General features: G+C 42.6%; 1 protein-coding gene and 1 long non-coding RNA gene across 4 annotated transcripts in view; one reads left to right on the plus strand and one right to left on the minus strand.

Moving 5' to 3' along the window:
* LOC310744296 overlaps positions 1–10,247 on the plus strand; it is a 31,856-nt gene extending 21,609 nt beyond the window's left edge. Inside the window, exon 3 of the long non-coding RNA XR_014539506.1 lies at positions 9,644–10,247. This is a non-coding gene — a long non-coding RNA (uncharacterized lncRNA). The remainder of the gene's footprint in view (positions 1–9,643) is intronic.
* COG5 (component of oligomeric golgi complex 5) overlaps positions 1–18,464 on the minus strand; it is a 170,264-nt gene that overhangs the window by 45,902 nt on the left and 105,898 nt on the right. For all 3 annotated transcript variants that reach the window (XM_083575078.1, XM_083575079.1, XM_083575077.1), the window contains exons 9-12: positions 16,961–17,073; positions 16,781–16,858; positions 6,323–6,404; positions 1,689–1,893 (exon numbers count right to left, since the gene is read on the minus strand). In XM_083575078.1, the coding sequence (XP_083431204.1) occupies positions 1,689–1,893; positions 6,323–6,404; positions 16,781–16,858; positions 16,961–17,073 (478 nt within the window). The remainder of the gene's footprint in view (positions 1–1,688; positions 1,894–6,322; positions 6,405–16,780; positions 16,859–16,960; positions 17,074–18,464) is intronic.

The raw sequence follows: 18,464 nt of genomic DNA on the forward strand, positions 1-18,464 counted from the left end.
CACTCCAGTGGGTGTCTTGCACGGGCCATGAGACAGAAAACAATATAGCATTGCAATCTCTATCAGAATTTTTATAAAGTTTATTTGATTCTCTGGGGACAGTAATGCAGAGAACCTGCAGCCCTCCAGGTGTTCTGGATCTCCCATTAGTCTCAGTCAGTATGATCAATGATCAGGGATCATGGGAGTTGATGTTCAGCAACATCTGGAAGGCCACAGGTTCCCCAACTCTACTCCAATATCTACAATGGTCAAATGGTGCCCCCTCTGGAATGAGATCGACGTTTGACACAGTCAGGCCAGTGGACACATTCAGTCCCAAAGAGAGGTTGCTTTGGGGAGCCTTAGTATGACACAGTTTGAGAACTCCAGGAATAGAGTGTGTCAGAGACAGCCCAATGATTCAGAGCCTCACATACAAAATATCTCACAAACTAGACAGGTGGGAGATCAGAAACCCATTTAATGTTTGTCTACTTCTGTCCAAGCCAATCAGCACTGTACAGTACATGCCATCAGCAGCAGATTCAGTGGCCTAGTCTGCACTTTACAATATATCTCAGTTAATGGTTTACCATGGATGTGCTGAGCAGGGCTGCTGTGCTCCTACTGCTACCACACAAACGGGAACAAACAAAAACCCCTAGCTTAGTGTTACGTCCGAGCCACCTATGTTGCTCCCACAAGCCATGATCAGTGAGCCAACAACAAACTTTGGCTATAGACTGAGATTCATTGGAAGTGAAACAATCCCCAGTTCTGACATAGTGCTAAGCCATGCTCATGGTTTGTTTCCTCAGTGCATTGTGGTGTTGAGCATTCAAGGTAAATCTTGGAAGACACAAGATCTACCCACTCTGGAAGAATGGCAGATGAAGGTGATGGACTATATGGGATTGGCAGAAATGACTGGCAGAATCCGAGACCAGGGAGAAGAGTCGGTGGAAGAAGATTGGAAGAAATTTAAAGACTATCTACAGAAATATTGTAAAATTATTGAATGTTAGAATGATGTTGGATAGAAATTAAGTGGTTTCCAGCTGTAATGCTTTAAGAGAATATGAAAAAAGGGATGTAAATAGGTAAAAACATAATTAAAATGATGTTGGATTGGAAGTAAGTGGTATTAGCAACAAAGTTAATAAGAATATGCAAAAATGAATTGATAATGGATGAAAATACAGAGTTATAAAATGTTAAGATATAGAGTTAAGATAAATGAAAGAGGGTAAGGATTTGCTGACTTGATCATTTAAATGGGAATACAAGAAGGGGAGGTGTGAGGAGGTCAAAGAAACAAGCAAATGAGTTTTAAGTTATGAAAAATGGAATTGTTTTTAATTTTTCTTATTTTTTTCTGTGTTTTTATATGTTGTATTTTTATTTTTATTTTTTCTTTTATTATGTGTTCTTGCATATTTGTTTTTGTAAAACTTCAATAAATATTTCTTAAAAAAAAACACAAGGTAAATCATTTACTCGTTTGCGCAAATCATTAACTGTGGTTGATTCTAGCTGTGGTTAAAAATCATGCACACTGTAAAAAAATAATGCCCAAACTGGTAGAATGAAATAGCACATTGTTGTTAATTAAAATGTTAAAACAAAATGCTCTATGTTGTAGGGAATAAAAAGCTTCAGAGGCTAGAATTTTCTATTTTCTAATTATATATACACAATATACATACTCATAATCCTGTTTCTTTTGCATGAAAATGTCCTGTGCATCATCTTCTATCTGTTGAAGTTCTGCAAAGTGCTCGGCAGTGCCATTTGTAATTAAATTTCTTTGAATATTTTTGCTATATTGTTGAATACGCTTCCAGAAATCATTGTAGAGCCTCAGTAATTTAGGGTATTCGCCTTCAAAAGCTTGTTTCAAAAACATGGAAGCTACAACACAAAAAAACCAAACAAACCCATAAATATTACTTGGCACACCATATCAGTTTCAGCAATACCAACAATTCTTGTCATTTAAATTCAACATAATACGGACACATAATATTTAAATAAATGCAGTCCTTATTACAAGGCCTGTACGGGTGAAATTTCATCCCAGAATTATTTTCAAGAGGAAATTGGGTGTCCCTCACAACCTTACAGGATTGCCTTGCAAAACACTATTCAGAGTTTTTTTTTTGCAGTCCTAATACAATGTTCCATCCTGATCTTCATTGCTTCTTTAGTGTTAAATCTGCTTCTTTATAAAATAGTTACCAATCTCTCAATGAGAAATAATTTTCATTAACATTAGCAAAGGTAAATAAAAATTCTTGTCTTCTAACTATTGGATGGTTTGCGTATAATGCTAAGCCATAGTTTGTTTAACAAACCATGTGTTAACAATGATCATCTCACAGATGATTAAAAAATGGCTTCAACTTGGTGAGTGTCCTGGGGAGGGGGTGGTAATCAAACAAACCATGGTTAAGGAAGAGTGCTTGACACACATGTTAAACAAACCAAAGTCTGAAAGCCAACAACATGCCATGACTTCAGATCAGAGTTTGTTGCCAGTAAAAAAAAACATAGTGAAGTCAATGGGCAGAGTTCCCACATACTACTAAGTCATGGTTCAATAAACTATAGTTGAATAAACCATTGTTTAGCATTTTGTGGTAACTAGGCCAGTATCACTACCTTCTCTCAGGGCATAATTTGACTAAGGATCTATTTTCAATATAATGACTCAACTCTGAAACACAAGAAAAGATTAAAGTGTCCCTGAGCAAATGTCCCTCCCACTACTGAGTAACTATAGAGACCCAACACATACAGCTAAGAGGTAAAGTCTCTGAAATCAGATGGAAGGATTTCTAGATAGGTTTTTTTCCTGCAAATTAAACACTGTGTCCCTTCTCAGTCACCAGCAGAATTTCCACATATTATTTAAAATATCATTAATCAGCATATATAGACATGTACCTCTCTTCACAAGAGAGGCTGATTTACAATTTGTTATATTTTTCTGATTTTGAATAGAGCTACTTATTTTCCTAAACCCCACAGATTTATTTCCAAGGTTTAGATTTCGTACCTTTTAGAGTTGGATTTTGCCAAGCCCACGCTAAAGTTAGGAGTGTCTGAAAGAGGGCTTTTCTGTATGCATGCCTATTGTGTTTGTTGGTGACTAAATGCTCTTAAAATTCCTAAAAAGAGCCCAGAAGCTTCATTGGATACATGTATAATAAACAAGTTAAAATACCCAATGAGTGAGAGAGTAACAAGGAAACGAAATATTATTGCAAAAGACATAGGATGTACAGACACAGCTTAGGCCTGAAACATTTGTGGGCCAAGTAAGGATGGAGAGTTTCTATGTTTCTTTATAATTTACCTTACAACCCTTTAAAGGAAGATTAGACAAACGGCTATGCGCTCCCTCTACTGCTGGAGGCAGTAATACTTCTGAATATCTGTTGCTGGAAAGCAGATGAGTGGCCCTGCATTCGAATCCTGCTTGCTCTTTTCCCACAAGCAACAGTTTAGCCATTGTGAGAACAGGATGCTGGACCAAATGGGTCATCGGTCTCATCCAGCAGGCTCTTCTTATGATTTTACAGCCATATTGGGGGTGGGGGGGGGAGAAGGAATAATAATTGGAACCACAGAAAGATATGAGTTCACTGTCCCAATCATAAAAATCTCCCCCTCCCTGAATTTGCTATTTGTGCTGGCAGGAACACTTTACAGGCAGAATTTCTGGAGTGCGGAGTAATTCGTGAAAACTGTGGTGGGGTTTTATTTTGGTGGGGGGGAGGTTAACACCCACACCCATGGCCCCAATTTAGATTGGAGGCCCTGTGGCTGCTACTGATATCGAAAAATTCACACATCTCCCTCATGACATGTAGCTGGACCCTACGTAGGGAACTGATGCAGCCTGAGTCCAGGACCCGGCAGCTATGAGGAGTCCTCTGAGATTCCAATTTCTTTCCAGCCTGACAGCGTATTTTTTATTTAGTAATGGTGAAGTATATTTGACAGTATTAGGCAGTCACTCAAATTAAATTAGATCACTTGGTTACTTAGCAACTATACAAAACAACTGCGTACAAATAGAGCAATAGCTAACTTTCACCGTTTTCAAAAGAGGGGCTATAAACTTCAAAGATGGTTACAGAGATGCTGTGCACTTGCACAAAGTTAGGATTTATCCATAAGCGTGAAGGAAAAATGCTAGTAAATTCACAAAACTATTGTTGTGCGGCTTCAGTATCCGTTTCACCCGAAGGAAAGATACACGGTCTTTGATATTCTTTGACTAATGTGGATCAAAGGAGCAATACAAAACGAAACAATAAAACCTTTCCAGGTTGCCTTTTTGTCCTGTTCTTTTCCGAAGGATTTCAGGACAGCCTACACAGTAGGTCAGGGGTTGCCAACCTTTTTTGGGCCGTGTTTCAAATTTTGGGAGAGTGCAGGGGGTGCCAGTAACAAAATGGCTGCCACGTGGAATGTGTCATAGCAACCACCCATGGTTGAGACAACCACCCATGACAACCTTGTGCTTACCACAGGAATGTCCCGATTGTGGAGCTCACACAATACTGCATAGACTGATGGTGCTGCTGTCTAATAACAACAGTGTTCTTCAGTGCCATGAAAAATACACATGGTGGCCATATGACACTCACTCTCCTTTCAAGGTACCTGAACATTTTGCCTCATAACTTTCTTTCTAGAGACTTCTTTATTTTAATGAAAGCTCAGAATCTGGGGAACTTAGCCAGTGAAAGCCTTCACGGCACCATGGCATCGATGGGCAAAAGGCTGGCAACCTCTGCGGCAGAAAGTAATGGTGAAATAACTGGGGGGGGGGGGGAGTCGCGCATGTCCAAGTAGTGTTTTGAACCCGTATCCCCCTAGTTACACGAGATCAGCTCTCACACTTTTCAAATGTTCTTTGATTCTTGACATGCGAGCAACGCTCTCTAAATGGGTGTTCAGAAATGTTGATACATATTCAATGACAAATATTTATCACTAATTTTCCAAGAGATTTTTTTTTTTAAATTGCACATACCACACAGGGGCCAGACAAATGTTTTAGTATAAAAAGGGGGGGGGGAGTAAATTGCCATTATTCAGTTACTGCAGTGTGTCCTGTGCGTTTCTTCAAAGTAGCATAGCTGGTACTCAGGACCGTGCAAAACCCAATTTCCTCAAGGCAGCGCTTCTGTTGTAGGAAACGTGATTTCCTGAGCACTGAAACTGCGGTATTTTAATGTTGAAAAAATATGTTTTCTCTTTCCACCTAGTGCCATCATGAATGTTGTGCGGGTTACTGCTGCGTGGATATCATGGGCACCTAGTAGATCAGCAATGCAACTCTTCCCTACCTGCATTATTTTGTGCAGATTTCCAAGTAAGCAAGCAAGCAAGCAAGCAAGCAAAAAAAGGCAGCCTATTAGTATTACTGTTGCTATTGTTATCACTATATTAATTTATATCCCACCTTTCCCCCGACGTTCAAGGTGCCTTACAGCTAAAACACCACAGAACCACCTCCTCCCTATTACATTTCCACAGGTATTTGTTTTTTAAAATCTGGGAAGGTAGCCGTGTTGGTCTGACGCAGTCGAAATATATTAAAAAAAACCTGTCCAGTAGCACCTTAGAGACCAACTAAGTTTGTTCTTGGTGTAAGCTTTCGTGTGCACGCACACTTCTTAATTCTTAATTACTTAATTCCTTCCGGAGGTCCGTTCTTAACCTGAAACTGTTCTTAACCTGAAGCACCACTTTAGCTAATGGGGCCTCCTGCTGCCGCCGCGCCGCCGGAGCACAATTTCTGGTCTCATCCTGAAGCAAAGTTCTTAACCTGAGGTACTATTTCTGGGTTAGCGGAGTCTGTAACCTGAAGCGTATGTAACCCGAGGTACCACTGTAGTTGGCCTCTAAGGTGCTACTGGACATTTTAAAAAATAAATAAATAAATTTTGAACTCAGTTTGTGAAAGCTACATACTCTGCTACTTCAGCAGAGTAGGGGACATCTTCCCTGCATGCTAGTGAAAAAGCCACTTCCTGCTTTTGCTAGCGCATGGAAGGTTGTCAGAAGCTCTGAAGACAGGCATTCCTCCCCCATGCTGGACCGAAGGACTTGATATGTTGCTATGAAGGAATTGCAGGAGTACAGTTACATATTTTTTTTGGGGGGGGGAGGGTTGATTCCTACCAACCCACACTGGTATTTTATTGAGCACTATTTGGCTGGGTAGCGGGGGCGGCAGCAGTGGCGAATTCTACAGAATTAACATATTTTCAGGATAAATGTAGAAGACAAAAGAATCGCACAGGCCGGACTCAATACTTACAGTCGGTTGCCTTCTGAAACTGGGAGGCCAGAGTCTGAGTCACTGCCGTCCAAAATGTGCACAAAATATCTGAAAGCCCATCCTGGGAGAAAAAGAGGAGGAGAGAGATAAGTCAGAAATGCCCCAAATTTGCAACTAGGGATACTGTACTCTTCATGCCTCCCATGGAAGGACCACCAGAAGCTGCCTTAAACCGAGATCAGGCCATTGGTCCATCCAAGCAGTATAAAAACACAATCTAAAGATTTGGCATATTGACTGTAACCAGCAGTGCACCTGACCAACAGCACTCATCAGCGAGAGAATGGATGGGTAGAAAGGTTTTCAGAATGCACCAAAAACACACCATTGCCGGCACAGGCCTTATTTCCAGGGGGGAATTGTTTCATTAAGCTTGGAAACCAGGTGAAAATTACACACACATGAAGAACGTTAAGTCACACAAACAGCGATTGGGCGGGCAGGCGAGGGAGAAACATTTGTAATGCTGTCTGTGAACTCAAGTAACAGACAGATTATCATCTTGTAATACAATCCGCTATAGTGGAAGCCACTGACAAGATGAGTAATGGACTGCATCCGATTAACTTTTCAGCTCAGTGGAAATCGTTTCAATCAAACTCCTACTCTTTTAAAGAGCAATCCAGGACGAAGGGCATCAGCCTCTTGTGACCTGTAAGTGTATTTCAAGAGCACGGGAGGCTTTTTGCCGAGTCTGGTAACCCACTTCCCTCAGAGCAACACAATGAGTTCTCCCTTCCACCAGCAGCACACACAGGTGCATATATAAATGTAGTTTCAACACACACACACACACACACACACACACACACACACACAGGTGCGATCTTATTTGTGTGCTTTTAGATGTCCTCTTCCTTGAGTCTTCTGCTCTGCAGGTGATGTTTTGCTCCTTTCCATGGCCATGCTCCCCTTTACTGCTCCCAATTACCATATTTATTGCTCTATAGGACGCACTTTTTCCCCTCCAAAAATGAAGGGGAAATGTGTGTGCGTCCTATGGAGCGAATGCAGGCTTTCGCTGAAGCCTGGAGAGCGAGAGGGGTCGGTGCGCACCGACCCCTCTCGCTCTCCAGGCTTCAGGCAGCTATCCTCAAGCCTTCGGAGCGCTCCAAAGGCTTGCGGACAGCAGCCTGTAGCCTGAAGCCCGGTGAGCGCTGCACCAACTCCCGATGCACTCGCCGGGCTTCAGGCAGCCATCCGCAAGTCTTCTGAGCGCGGCGGGAGTTCCCGCCGCGCTTGGAAGGCTTGCGGATAGCTGCCTGTTCTGGGGGCTGGGGTCGGGGGAAGCTCGGGCTTCCCCGCCCCCAGCCCCACAAGCTCCGGGAGCGGTGGTGAGGTTGCACGCAATCTTGCCGCCGCTCCTGGACCTGGGGGGGGGGGATATTTTGTTTTCTTTATTTCCCCCCCTAAAAACTAGGTGCGCCTTATGGTCTGGTGTGCCCTATGGAGCGAAAAATACGGTAAGTTGTCTTGAGACACTTATGTGCACTTAGAGGTTATTAAAGTTAGTATTCACACCTCAATTGAATCTATATTTATCTTTTGATTTATGCTCATGACCAGCCAATATTATTCCACTTTGTACATTTTTATCCATCTGTTTTTACAGACTGGACCGCTATCCTATTTTATAGTTGAATGAGTCTATATTTTTCCTGTATTTCACTGTAAGAATGCAAGAAGAGACTGGTGGATCAGGGCCTTTCTAGTCCAGTATCTTGTTTCCCACAACAGAAAATGCTTACGCAGAAGCTTATGTCTGCATAATGCTACATAATGCACCTCGATTGACTGAATCAGATGCCCAACCTTTTCAAAAAGCAATAACTATAAATATACGAACGGTTCAACACAACAACCCGTACATAAAATCAATTCAGATCCAGGGAAGATATCAGCTGCGATAAAGAATTTAGAAGCCTTATGGAAACAGGAACGTCTTTAGCATGTGCCCAAAAGCCAATGGTGAAGGCGTTTGTCTGCAATGCAAGGAGTGGGAGTTCCAAAGTGTAGGTGCTGGAACACTATAGATGTTTCTTGGGATGGTATCTGCAGGGTGCCATCTCCCATAAAACATAGATATAATTTAGGTGTGTAGGGCAGGGGTTGGCAAGCTTTACCTCACCTGGGCAGGTTCACTCCAGTGGAGATCCTTCCGTGGGCTGGATTGCTTATGCACTCGGCATTTCCAGCGCCACAGAAGTGAGTCCCTGCACTGTGCCGCGCTGGTTCAGCACAGCACGCGGGGGCTCGGTTCGGGGGCGGCTCGTGGGCCAGTTAAACGACCCCCATAGGCCGCTTGTCACCCATGGGCCTTAGGTTGCCTACCCCTGATGTAGGGGGTGAGGTGATCTTTCAGGTATGACAACACTTTGATAGCTTGCAACCAGCAAATGACCCCAAGAGTGGACTACAAGTCTCCTTTAGCTCACTGACTCATTGCAAGTCCCAACTATAATCCAAATGTGCTCTTAAATAACTACAGATATGCAATGTGTGGCAATGATAGAGAGGTTCCTAATCCACTGGCGCATGTTCACTTTTGAAACTAAAATTCTCTCTCACTATTCTGATAAATCACAGAACAAAGGAAAGCCATAGGAACAAAGGTTCAAAGTTACACGTTTCTGCATTATGCAACATGATGCAATGTTGACGGTTATGCCCAATAAATTTCCAGCTGGAGGTTCCAAGCAAACCAGAAGTACTACATCTGCTGCAAGCATTGTATCACATGCATCTGCAGATGCTCACATCAACAGTACAGGCTCCAAATTTAGCGTACTGCTGCCTAGTCACAGGATTATAAGATTATTCCTGAAGGCAAAAACGGCTGGTAGTGACAGAAATGTGAACCTACTTGTTCACATTAATCTACCCTGATGCCACTGCTCTAAAATATAACTGAATGTTCCAGTCAATTACTACCAAAGAATCAATGAATTTCTCAGAACCAGCCAAAAACCTGGCATACTGTGTCATCTGTGATAACAAGCAATGACATTACAGCTGCAATCTAAAAGTCTCATTTCAAATTATTTCTTCAACATTAAGACAGAACAAGTACCCTATTTTTAGACAAAACATATTTATCTGCTCATTTAGAAAAATCACAAGCTTGCTGTCTGTCTTTTGCAATTAATCTATATTTGAAAGGAAAACCTAGTATTACTAGTGAATTTCTATCTATCAGTCCTCTTCAAACAGGCGGGTGGTGCCTATCGCTAGTCTACTGGAACGCTAAGCAACGTGGATTGACAACGCAAATATTCTCAGTGGTCTCCCCTTCTTCTTTAGTTATGGAAAGTTGCTTCTTGTACAACAACAAATCTGCAACAGAGCTGGAATCCTCCAGGACTATTTATCTAACGCATCACCTTTTAGGATCCATCCCTTAAGCAGGTGGGATAGTCCAGATGATCAGGTTACGGTAAGTGTGAAATGCCACCACCCCCTTTCTCAGGTAGGGTAGAAAAGAGGCAAACCACCTGATAAAGCAGATTGTGGCCCACCAAAGCTTAGGCCATAATAGATGTGTTAATTCTATTAAGGTGTCAGAAGACTCTGCTGCTGTTTCTGCTGCAAATGACAAAGATGGATACCCTTTCTGGGGGAAATTACATCAGCGGTGTGAACAGGGCTCACCAGACAATCTCATTACTCGTTGAGTCCATAGAGCTTTCTCAATAAGAGCAGGAAGAGGTTTAATTGCAGAAGCAAGATACAACTGCCCTCCCCCTTCGAGGGGATGGGGAAGGAAGAGAACCAGCTGCAAAGTAAGGAGACTTGAACACTACAAGTAGCTCCCAAACAGGAGAAAAATCAAAAGCCTTCCAGCTTTTTTAACTCCCTCCAGCTGATGGTGGAAATTTACTATTGGGAATTGAAACAGAATCATAGAGTTGGGAGGGTTGTAGAGTTGGGAGGGACTTCAAACGTTATCAAGTCCAAATGCAGAAATCTCAACTAGATCATGCATGGCAGATGGCCATCCAACCTCTGCTTAAAAACCTCCAAGGAAGGAGAGCTCACAACCTCTCATGGGAGTCTGTTCTACTGTCGAATAGCCCTTACTGTCAGAAAGATCTTCCTGATGTTACGCCGGAATCTCCTTTCTTGTAACTTCAATCCATTGCTTCAGGTTCTATCCTCTGGAGCAGGAGAGAACAAGCTCAATCTACAGTAGTAGCTCGGGTTACATATGCTTCAGGTTACAGACGCTTCAGGTTACGGACTCCGCTAACCCAGAAATAGTACCTCGGGTTAAGAACTTTGCTTCAGGATGAGAACAGAAATTGTGCTCCGGCGGTGTGGCGGCAGTGGGAGGCCCAATTAGCTAAAGTGGTGCTTCAGGTTAAGAACAGTTTCAGGTTAAGAACGAACCTCCGGAACGAATTAAGTACTTAACCCGAGGTACCACTGTATCTTCCACGTGGTAGCTCTTTAGATCAGAGCTTTCCTAACTGTGTGTCGCGACACGTTAGTGTGTCGGCTGCAGTGTGTACGTGTGTTATGCAAACACTCCCCACACTCCTCCTGGAGCTGGAAAGGGGTTAGTTTGACCTCCGGTTTGCTGTCTAAAAAGTGTCAAATTTGCAGATGACACCAAACTGGGAGGGGTGGCTAACACCCCAGAGGACAGGATCACACTTCAAAACGACCTTGACAGATTAGAGAACTGGGCCAAAACAAACAAGATGAATTTTAACAGGGAGAAATGTAAAGTATTGCACTTGGGCAAAAAAAATGAGAGGCACAAATACAAGATGGGTGACACCTGGCTTGAGAGCACTACATGTGAAAAGGATCTAGGAGTCTTGGTTGACCACAAACTTGACATGAGCCAACAGTGACGCGGCAGCTAAAAAAGCCAATGCAATTCTGGGCTGCATCAATAGGAGTATAGCATCTAGATCAAGGGAAGTAATAGTGCCACTGTATTCTGCTCTGGTCAGACCTCACCTGGAGTACTGTGTCCAGTTCTGGGCACCACAGTTCAAGAAGGACACTGACAAACTGGAACGTGTCCAGAGGAGGGCAACCAAAATGGTCAAAGGCCTGGAAACGATGCCTTATGAGGAACGGCTAAGGGAGCTGGCCATGTTTAGCCTGGAGAAGAGGAGGTTAAGGGGTGATATGATAGCCATGTTCAAATATATAAAAGGATGTCACATAGAGGAGGGAGAAAGGTTGTTTTCTGCTGCTCCAGAGAAGCGGACACGGAGCAATGGATCCAAACTACAAGAAAGAAGATTCCACCTAAACATTAGGAAGAACTTCCTGACAGTAAGAGCTGTTTGACAGTGGAATTTGCTGCCAAGGAGTGTGGTGGAGTCTCCTTCTTTGGAGGTCTTTAAGCAGAGGCTTGACAACCATATGTCAGGAGTGCTCTGATGGTGTTTCCTGCTTGGCAGGGGGTTGGACTCGATGGCCCTTGTGGTCTCTTCCAACTCTATGATTCTATGATTCTAAGTGTGTCACCAACACGAAAAGTTTGGAAAGCTCAGCTTTAGATATTTGTAGATGGCCATCTTATCTTCCTCCCAGTTTCCTGTTTTTCAGGCTAAACATATCCAGTTCTCTCAACCGTTCCTCATAAGGCTTGGCTTCCTGTCCCCCTTGATCATCTTGGTCATCGGCCTCTCCATAAACAGAAGCAGCAAAGCTCAGATTACTTAGCACCGGGTAGGAAAAAAATTCTGGGGATAAGTACTTCCATTTTGTGTCAAGTGACTACTTGGGTTGTGATTGTCGTGGGGAGCATGCTTGATAAATGGATCCTCTGGTGAGCATTCTGACAGATCAAGAGTTAAAAATACAGATAACCAACAGCTACCATTACATCCTGGGCAAGGTTTAAAATGTAAAATTAAAATGACATTCCACCTGTGCATTATTAGATGACTACTTGCAAGTGCTCAACAGTGTTATTTATATATGAAAAATACCAACCCTTACTAAGACACACTGATTTCAGTCCTCATTTTTATACAGCACAAAACACAGCCTCCAGGAGCAGCTTGATTAAAACAATGAAAAACATTTATTCTCAAGCCCCTTTGAAACATAAAGCTACACAGAGAATATTACTGTGCAGTTCATCTGCTACAGGGTCCCAAAACAAAGCTCGTAATACTAATGTGGACAGGGTTTTTCTAATCATCGAGGCCCCAAAGGCAGGTTTGGAAAAAGCATCTTGCAGACAAAAGACCTTGGAAGTTACCCCATGAATATTTGTAAGCTATAACATAGGACTGCAAAAGATTTAACAATTCTGTATTGCAGGCCTCGTGGGACTGAACGAAGGAAGATCCGTACACGCTATTTCTATAGCAACGTGACTTCCAAATGTGAGACTCCGAGCAAAAGATATCATTTGCAGTAGTAAAAAAAAAATGTCAGTAGAGGAACTGTCAAGTTCCCAATCACCTCAATCCACCCTTTATTTCTGTTTGTGGTGTTTTGAATCAGATTATATATATATATATATATATATATATATATATATATATATATATATAATGCCTGTATATTTATGCTATTGTGTATATGATATATAGTGTGGTGGTCACACAATCAATTAACACCACCACAGTTTTGAAGAGGGTCTTGTGTTTTGTTTCACTGCAGGCTACATTTCATTATATTCAGTGCTTTCCAGTGGCAAAATAACATTTTAAAAGGTAATCTCTTTATGTAGGTGCCAGGGAGAACATGGTTTATATATTTTTGAATATTGCTTTTCAAACTAAAACAAAAAAGTATGTCTTTGCTTTTTAATCTGCGTACAGATGATTCCAGGGAAATATTATTTTTATACGGCAATAATGTCTAAATCAGGGATGGGGAACACTTTCCCGCCTGCTCCTTGGCAACGTTCTGGTGAGCACATGACAGTGATGGGAAGGATCAGAGCCAGAAGTGGGGGTGGCCAGTGACCAATGTGGGTGGAGCTACGGCCACTGACTTGCATTGCAGAGTCTCCAAGGAGACAGATGGGCATCTAAAGTGGAATCGCAGCTGTTGAGGAAGATAGATGTAATGCTAGAGTTGACCTCACCACCAGTAATTAGCAAACAGAATGTAAAATGCAGGGTTTATGTTACCATCTCCTGTGAGAATGGGCATACGGCCCTTTAAAAATGGACAAGTTCCAATGTGTTTTGTTGTTAGATCAACTTTCTAATGTGGACACACAAAAATCCAACCTTCTCTCCTCTCCCAGACACTTTATGTAGAGTGGAAATGGATAGTATCATACGTGAAATTGCTTTGGCTTTTTAAATGAGTATTAGAATTTCCATGATTTATCAGCTTATTTTTAACTACTGGCAGCAGACTCAACAGATCCTGCACTCCCATCTGGCTGTCCCTATTGCTCAACAGACACTGAGGGTATGCTTGCATTTCTAGATTTTAGCAGCTTGTTAGGCAGGTCAAAAGTCCTACCTAGCAGCTTGTGACAATACAGTGGTACCTCGGGTTAAGAACTTCATTCGTTCTGGAGGTCTGTTCTTAACCTGACACTGTTCTTAACCTGAGGTACTTTAGCTAATGGGGCCTCCCACTGCCACCGCGCCGCTGCCGCGCGATTTCTGTTCTCATCCTGAAGCAAAGTTCTTAACCTGAGGTACTATTTCTGGGTTAGCGGAGTCTGTAACCGGAAGCGTCTGTAACCCGAGGTACCACTGTATGTTAGATAACTAGGGGACTTAAGAAAATACATGATAGCCTTATTTCAGTAGCAGCAGCAAAAGGCAGGTTTTCAGCACACAATAGCAATGCCAGCTATGAATGTTAAGGCCAGTGCACATTTGGCTTGGGGTTCAAATAAAACTGCATTCCGTTAGAAGTTCAGAGAAATAAGCACTGAGACAGAATACAATGGACTAAAGACACGCCCCTCAGCCAAATAAATGCCAAATAATGTTATCAAAATAGACATGCAAATGCAAACATGTCCATTTGAATGATCAACACTCTTTCTTCTATTGAGTTCTCTTGACTAGTATTATACCCTCTACGTTCCACATGAGCATGAATTCACAATAAAACAAAATATTGTGCAATTACTTAAACTAGGATTTACAGTGGTCCTCTCTAGTACAATGTTTGCTAGGGAAGTGCAGGAATTTTTAAGGGCATCTCCCTTCAAGCCATCAAAAGTGGGGTTAGGGGAGCTTTAAAAAGGGGGTTGGCTATTAGATTGGCTATTAAATCACCCACCCATCTTCTGGTCCCAAAGACACATCTTTGGACATACAACCAAACTGAGCAAATAATATTTTTAGAAATGCGGTGTTCATAGTGACCAGCCATGAAAAAAAAGCCAACCCTATTCCTCGTCACTTAGATTTTCACACATACGTGATATCTAGCCAGAGAGATCTGGGATGACACCATTTTGCAGAGGGAGAATGAGCACATGTCACTGAGCTATGAAACATCTTCCTCTATGTGCCAAAAAGAAACTTACAATGTCAAACACAGAGACATTTGGGGGGTGCGTCTCCCAGAACTCCAGAAAATGAGTAGGACACAAGAGCCCTTTGCAGAAGCAATGCTAATTCTTGCAGGGCAAGGGTTATGCTTCCCTATGACTTGCCATTCTACCCTTGATCATGCGTCCCACTAGTTTACCCAAGGCAGGTCCCTGGCCTATAATTTCCTGGCATCAGTGTGTAAGATAAATTACTATTACTCAGCCCAGTGCCTTGGGAAGGGCAGGCTGTAACTCCTAACAAAGACCATGCAGTTGTGAGAAGCTTCTCATATAAAGAGGGTATGTTTCCTAGGGTTTTTCTTTTAAGTCGATTCATAAGAGAAACTGCAAAGAGAATGCAGCCACAAGAAACAAGTTTTTGTTTCTCCGTTTTAATATTCATATTGCAAACTATTTGCATAAACTGTCTCTCCTCTCCATTAAAAAAATTGAATCTGTTGGAATTTATAGTCCAGCACATGGAATTGGAACATTTTCTCTTTCCCTCTGCATAAAATTTGAACTTGAACATGAATTGAGGAAGGGGCTCTCCTTCACAAATTATGATAGATGAACTGATTGGCTAGCACTGTTATTGGCCCTTGGGAAGATCATTCATCAAATTTGTCTAAATAAGAATACAGCACAATACAAGCGAATGGATAAGAATAGGTATTCAGAGGGGAGCTACTGTAGGCAAAGGACAGCCGTGGATTGTTTATCAAAGAGGGAATTGCCAAAAAGGAGAGAAGCAGATGGCTGGATCATGTGACAAACCATACAAAGACACATTATCTTACTAATACGTAAGATTAATTAGCCAATGCACACAGTATTACGGCGAAAGATAACACTGATCATTAATAAAGGCGCGTAATGATATTTTATTATTCTTTCAAATATGACAAAAAAGCAGTCATCCCAAGGGATTGGGCCCAAATGCTGCCATGTGGGGATGGGGCAGTGTTTATGCACATCTCTTGTTGGGTTATCAATTCCTCCCATACTTCAGTCTCTTGCATTCCCTAAAAAGCCATTCTACAGAGTTCCCCACCTTCAAGAGGTGGTTCCCCCCGCCCCCGAAAGTTCAGAGCAAATTACACTAGTTTGCATCCAAGGCAAGGAGAACAAGCAAGCAAGATATTCCTGGTGCTTTGCTGAAACTGGGCCACTTCATCTACAACTGCACACAAGGGATTCATAGAACAGGCCATCCCTGTGCTGGCAGGCTAACACTGTACACAAAGCAACAGAGGTCCTGGTTTAAACCAGACGCCAGTCCCACGAAACATCAAATGGTTAAGTTCTACTTGCCTGAAAGGTACACATACAAGCTAGCCTTGTGTCTGTGCCCAAGAGACTATAGATCAGGCATAGGCAAAGTCGACCCTCCAGATGCTTAGGGACTACAACTCCCATCATCCCTAGCTAACAGGACCAGTGGTCAGGGATGATGGGAATTGTAGCCCCAAAACATCTGGAGGGCTGAGTTTGCCTACGGCTGCTATAGATCTTGAATCATCCATCAATGCACACTGTTCGGGCTAGTCTGTGTGTCAGCACTACAGTGGTACCCCGGGTTAAGTACTTAATTCATTCTGGAGGTCCGTTCTTAACCTGAAACTGTTCTTAACCTGAAGCACCACTTTAGCTAATGGGGCCTCCTGCTGCTGCCACGCCGCCGGAGTTCAATTTCTGTTCTCATCCTGAAGCAAAGTTCTTAACCCGAGGTACTATTTCTGGGTTAGCGGAGTCTGCAACCTGAAGCATCTGTAACCTGAAGCGTATGTAACCCGAGGTACCACTGTATTTCATTACACACTGAAATACCAAAAAGCGAACACTCCCTTTCTGCTGACATAATTAAAAAAGGCAAGTTACCTTTGCAAGAATGCACTTAGTTAGAAGCGAGAGATGTGGTGCAGGGGAAGGGGCCAGGAGAGAAGTGTTACCTTTGCTAATTCTTCAATGAAGCACACCTGTGTAACTGGATCTCTTTTCATGGACAGTACTTTCCGCAGATGCTGCACCTGAAAAGGAAAGATGTCATTTTCAGCCCAACTCGCTTCTGCATTTCACAGTGCCCTCCAAACCGTGCCAAGCCAGAAGAGGATGTTTAAATAGCCAAATACCTGCCCACAAGCTGCACAGATTTGATCCATCAGCTTTTCCATATTGGTCCATAGAGCTGCTCTAAAGGCTGCCGTGTTTCCTGGTGTTGGCATGGATGCTCTTCCAGGACCACCTGTTTTAAGAACAACCTGTCTCAAAAAACTTAAACAACAACAACTCAACTTGGGGAATTGCTACAATTAGGATTTAAAATATCTGGATGCACAAGAAGGGGCATACTGGAACTGGTAGAGAAATGGAAAGAAAGAGGTCTTGGTTCAGCATGGTGCTAGAGCAGAGTTGGGCAGCCTGTGGGCCTCCAACGTTGCTAAACTCCAGCTCCCATCATTCCCTGATGGCTAGCCATGCTGGCAGGGGCTGTTGAGAGTTGGAGTTCAATGACATCTGGAGGGCCACAAGTTCTGGGCTAAACTCCCAACTCTGTTGTTGTTGTTGTTGTTGTTGTTGTTGTTTAGTCATTTAGTCGTGTCCGACTTTTCGTGACCCCATGGACCAGAGCACGCCAGGCACTCCTGTCTTCCACTGCCTCCCGCAGTTTGGTCAGACTCATGTTTGTAGCTTCGAGAACACTGTCTAACCATCTCATCCTCTGTCGTCCCCTTCTGCTTGTGCCCTCAATCTTTCCCAACATCAGGGTCTTTTCCAGGGAGTCTTCTCTTCTCATGAGGTGGCCAAAGTCTTGGAGCCTCAGCTTCAGGATCTGTCCTTCCAGTGAGCACTCAGGGCTGATTTCCTTCAGAATGGATACGTTTGATCTTCTTGCAGTCCATGGGACTCTCAAGAGTCTCCTCCAGCACCATAATTCAAAAGCATCAGTTCTTCAGTGATCAGCCTTCTTTATGGTCCAGCTCTCACTTCCATACATCACTACTGGGAAAACCATGGCTTTTACAATACGGACCTTAACTCCCAACTCTATGACTGCATAAAAGTCTTGGATTTATACCGAGGAGTTTGGGACTCAGATCTCCAGTGAGCCATGAACAGTCTTTGGACCTCGTGAGGATGTTGCAAGGACAAAACAGGGTAACTCTCATATATACTACCCTGAGGTACTTGGGGCAACAGCGGAATATAAATGTGGACAATCTAAGTAACAGCTCCTTCTTCAGACATGGAGGCCTCAATAAATCTCTGCCAGCACACAGTGAACAGCTAAATCGCTACATTTCCCCCATGTGTGTTAACTAAAGGTAACCATTTCTGAAGTGTGTCCATATATCAGTGCATTTTTTATTATTTTGGATTTTATTTAATTTTGAAGTTCATAAGCCACCCAGAGGATCTGGCTGATACGCAATATAGAAGTGTCATGAATAAATAAAGTTATATATTTGATATGTTCAGAAGTAGAACAGAAAGTCAATATTATACTGTTATTTAAACACTTTCACAAAAGGAGCTCCAAACTCCGTAGTGTAGAATGGTAGAGGAGCTATTGCCTCCTTCCATTGTATTTTATTTTTAATGGGGAAGAACTATAAGCCTTTTTGGCACATGCCA

The sequence above is a fragment of the Podarcis filfolensis genome, assembly GCF_964270895.1.
Source record: "Podarcis filfolensis genome assembly, chromosome: 10".
In the NCBI taxonomy this organism is placed as follows: Eukaryota; Metazoa; Chordata; class Lepidosauria; order Squamata; family Lacertidae; genus Podarcis; species Podarcis filfolensis.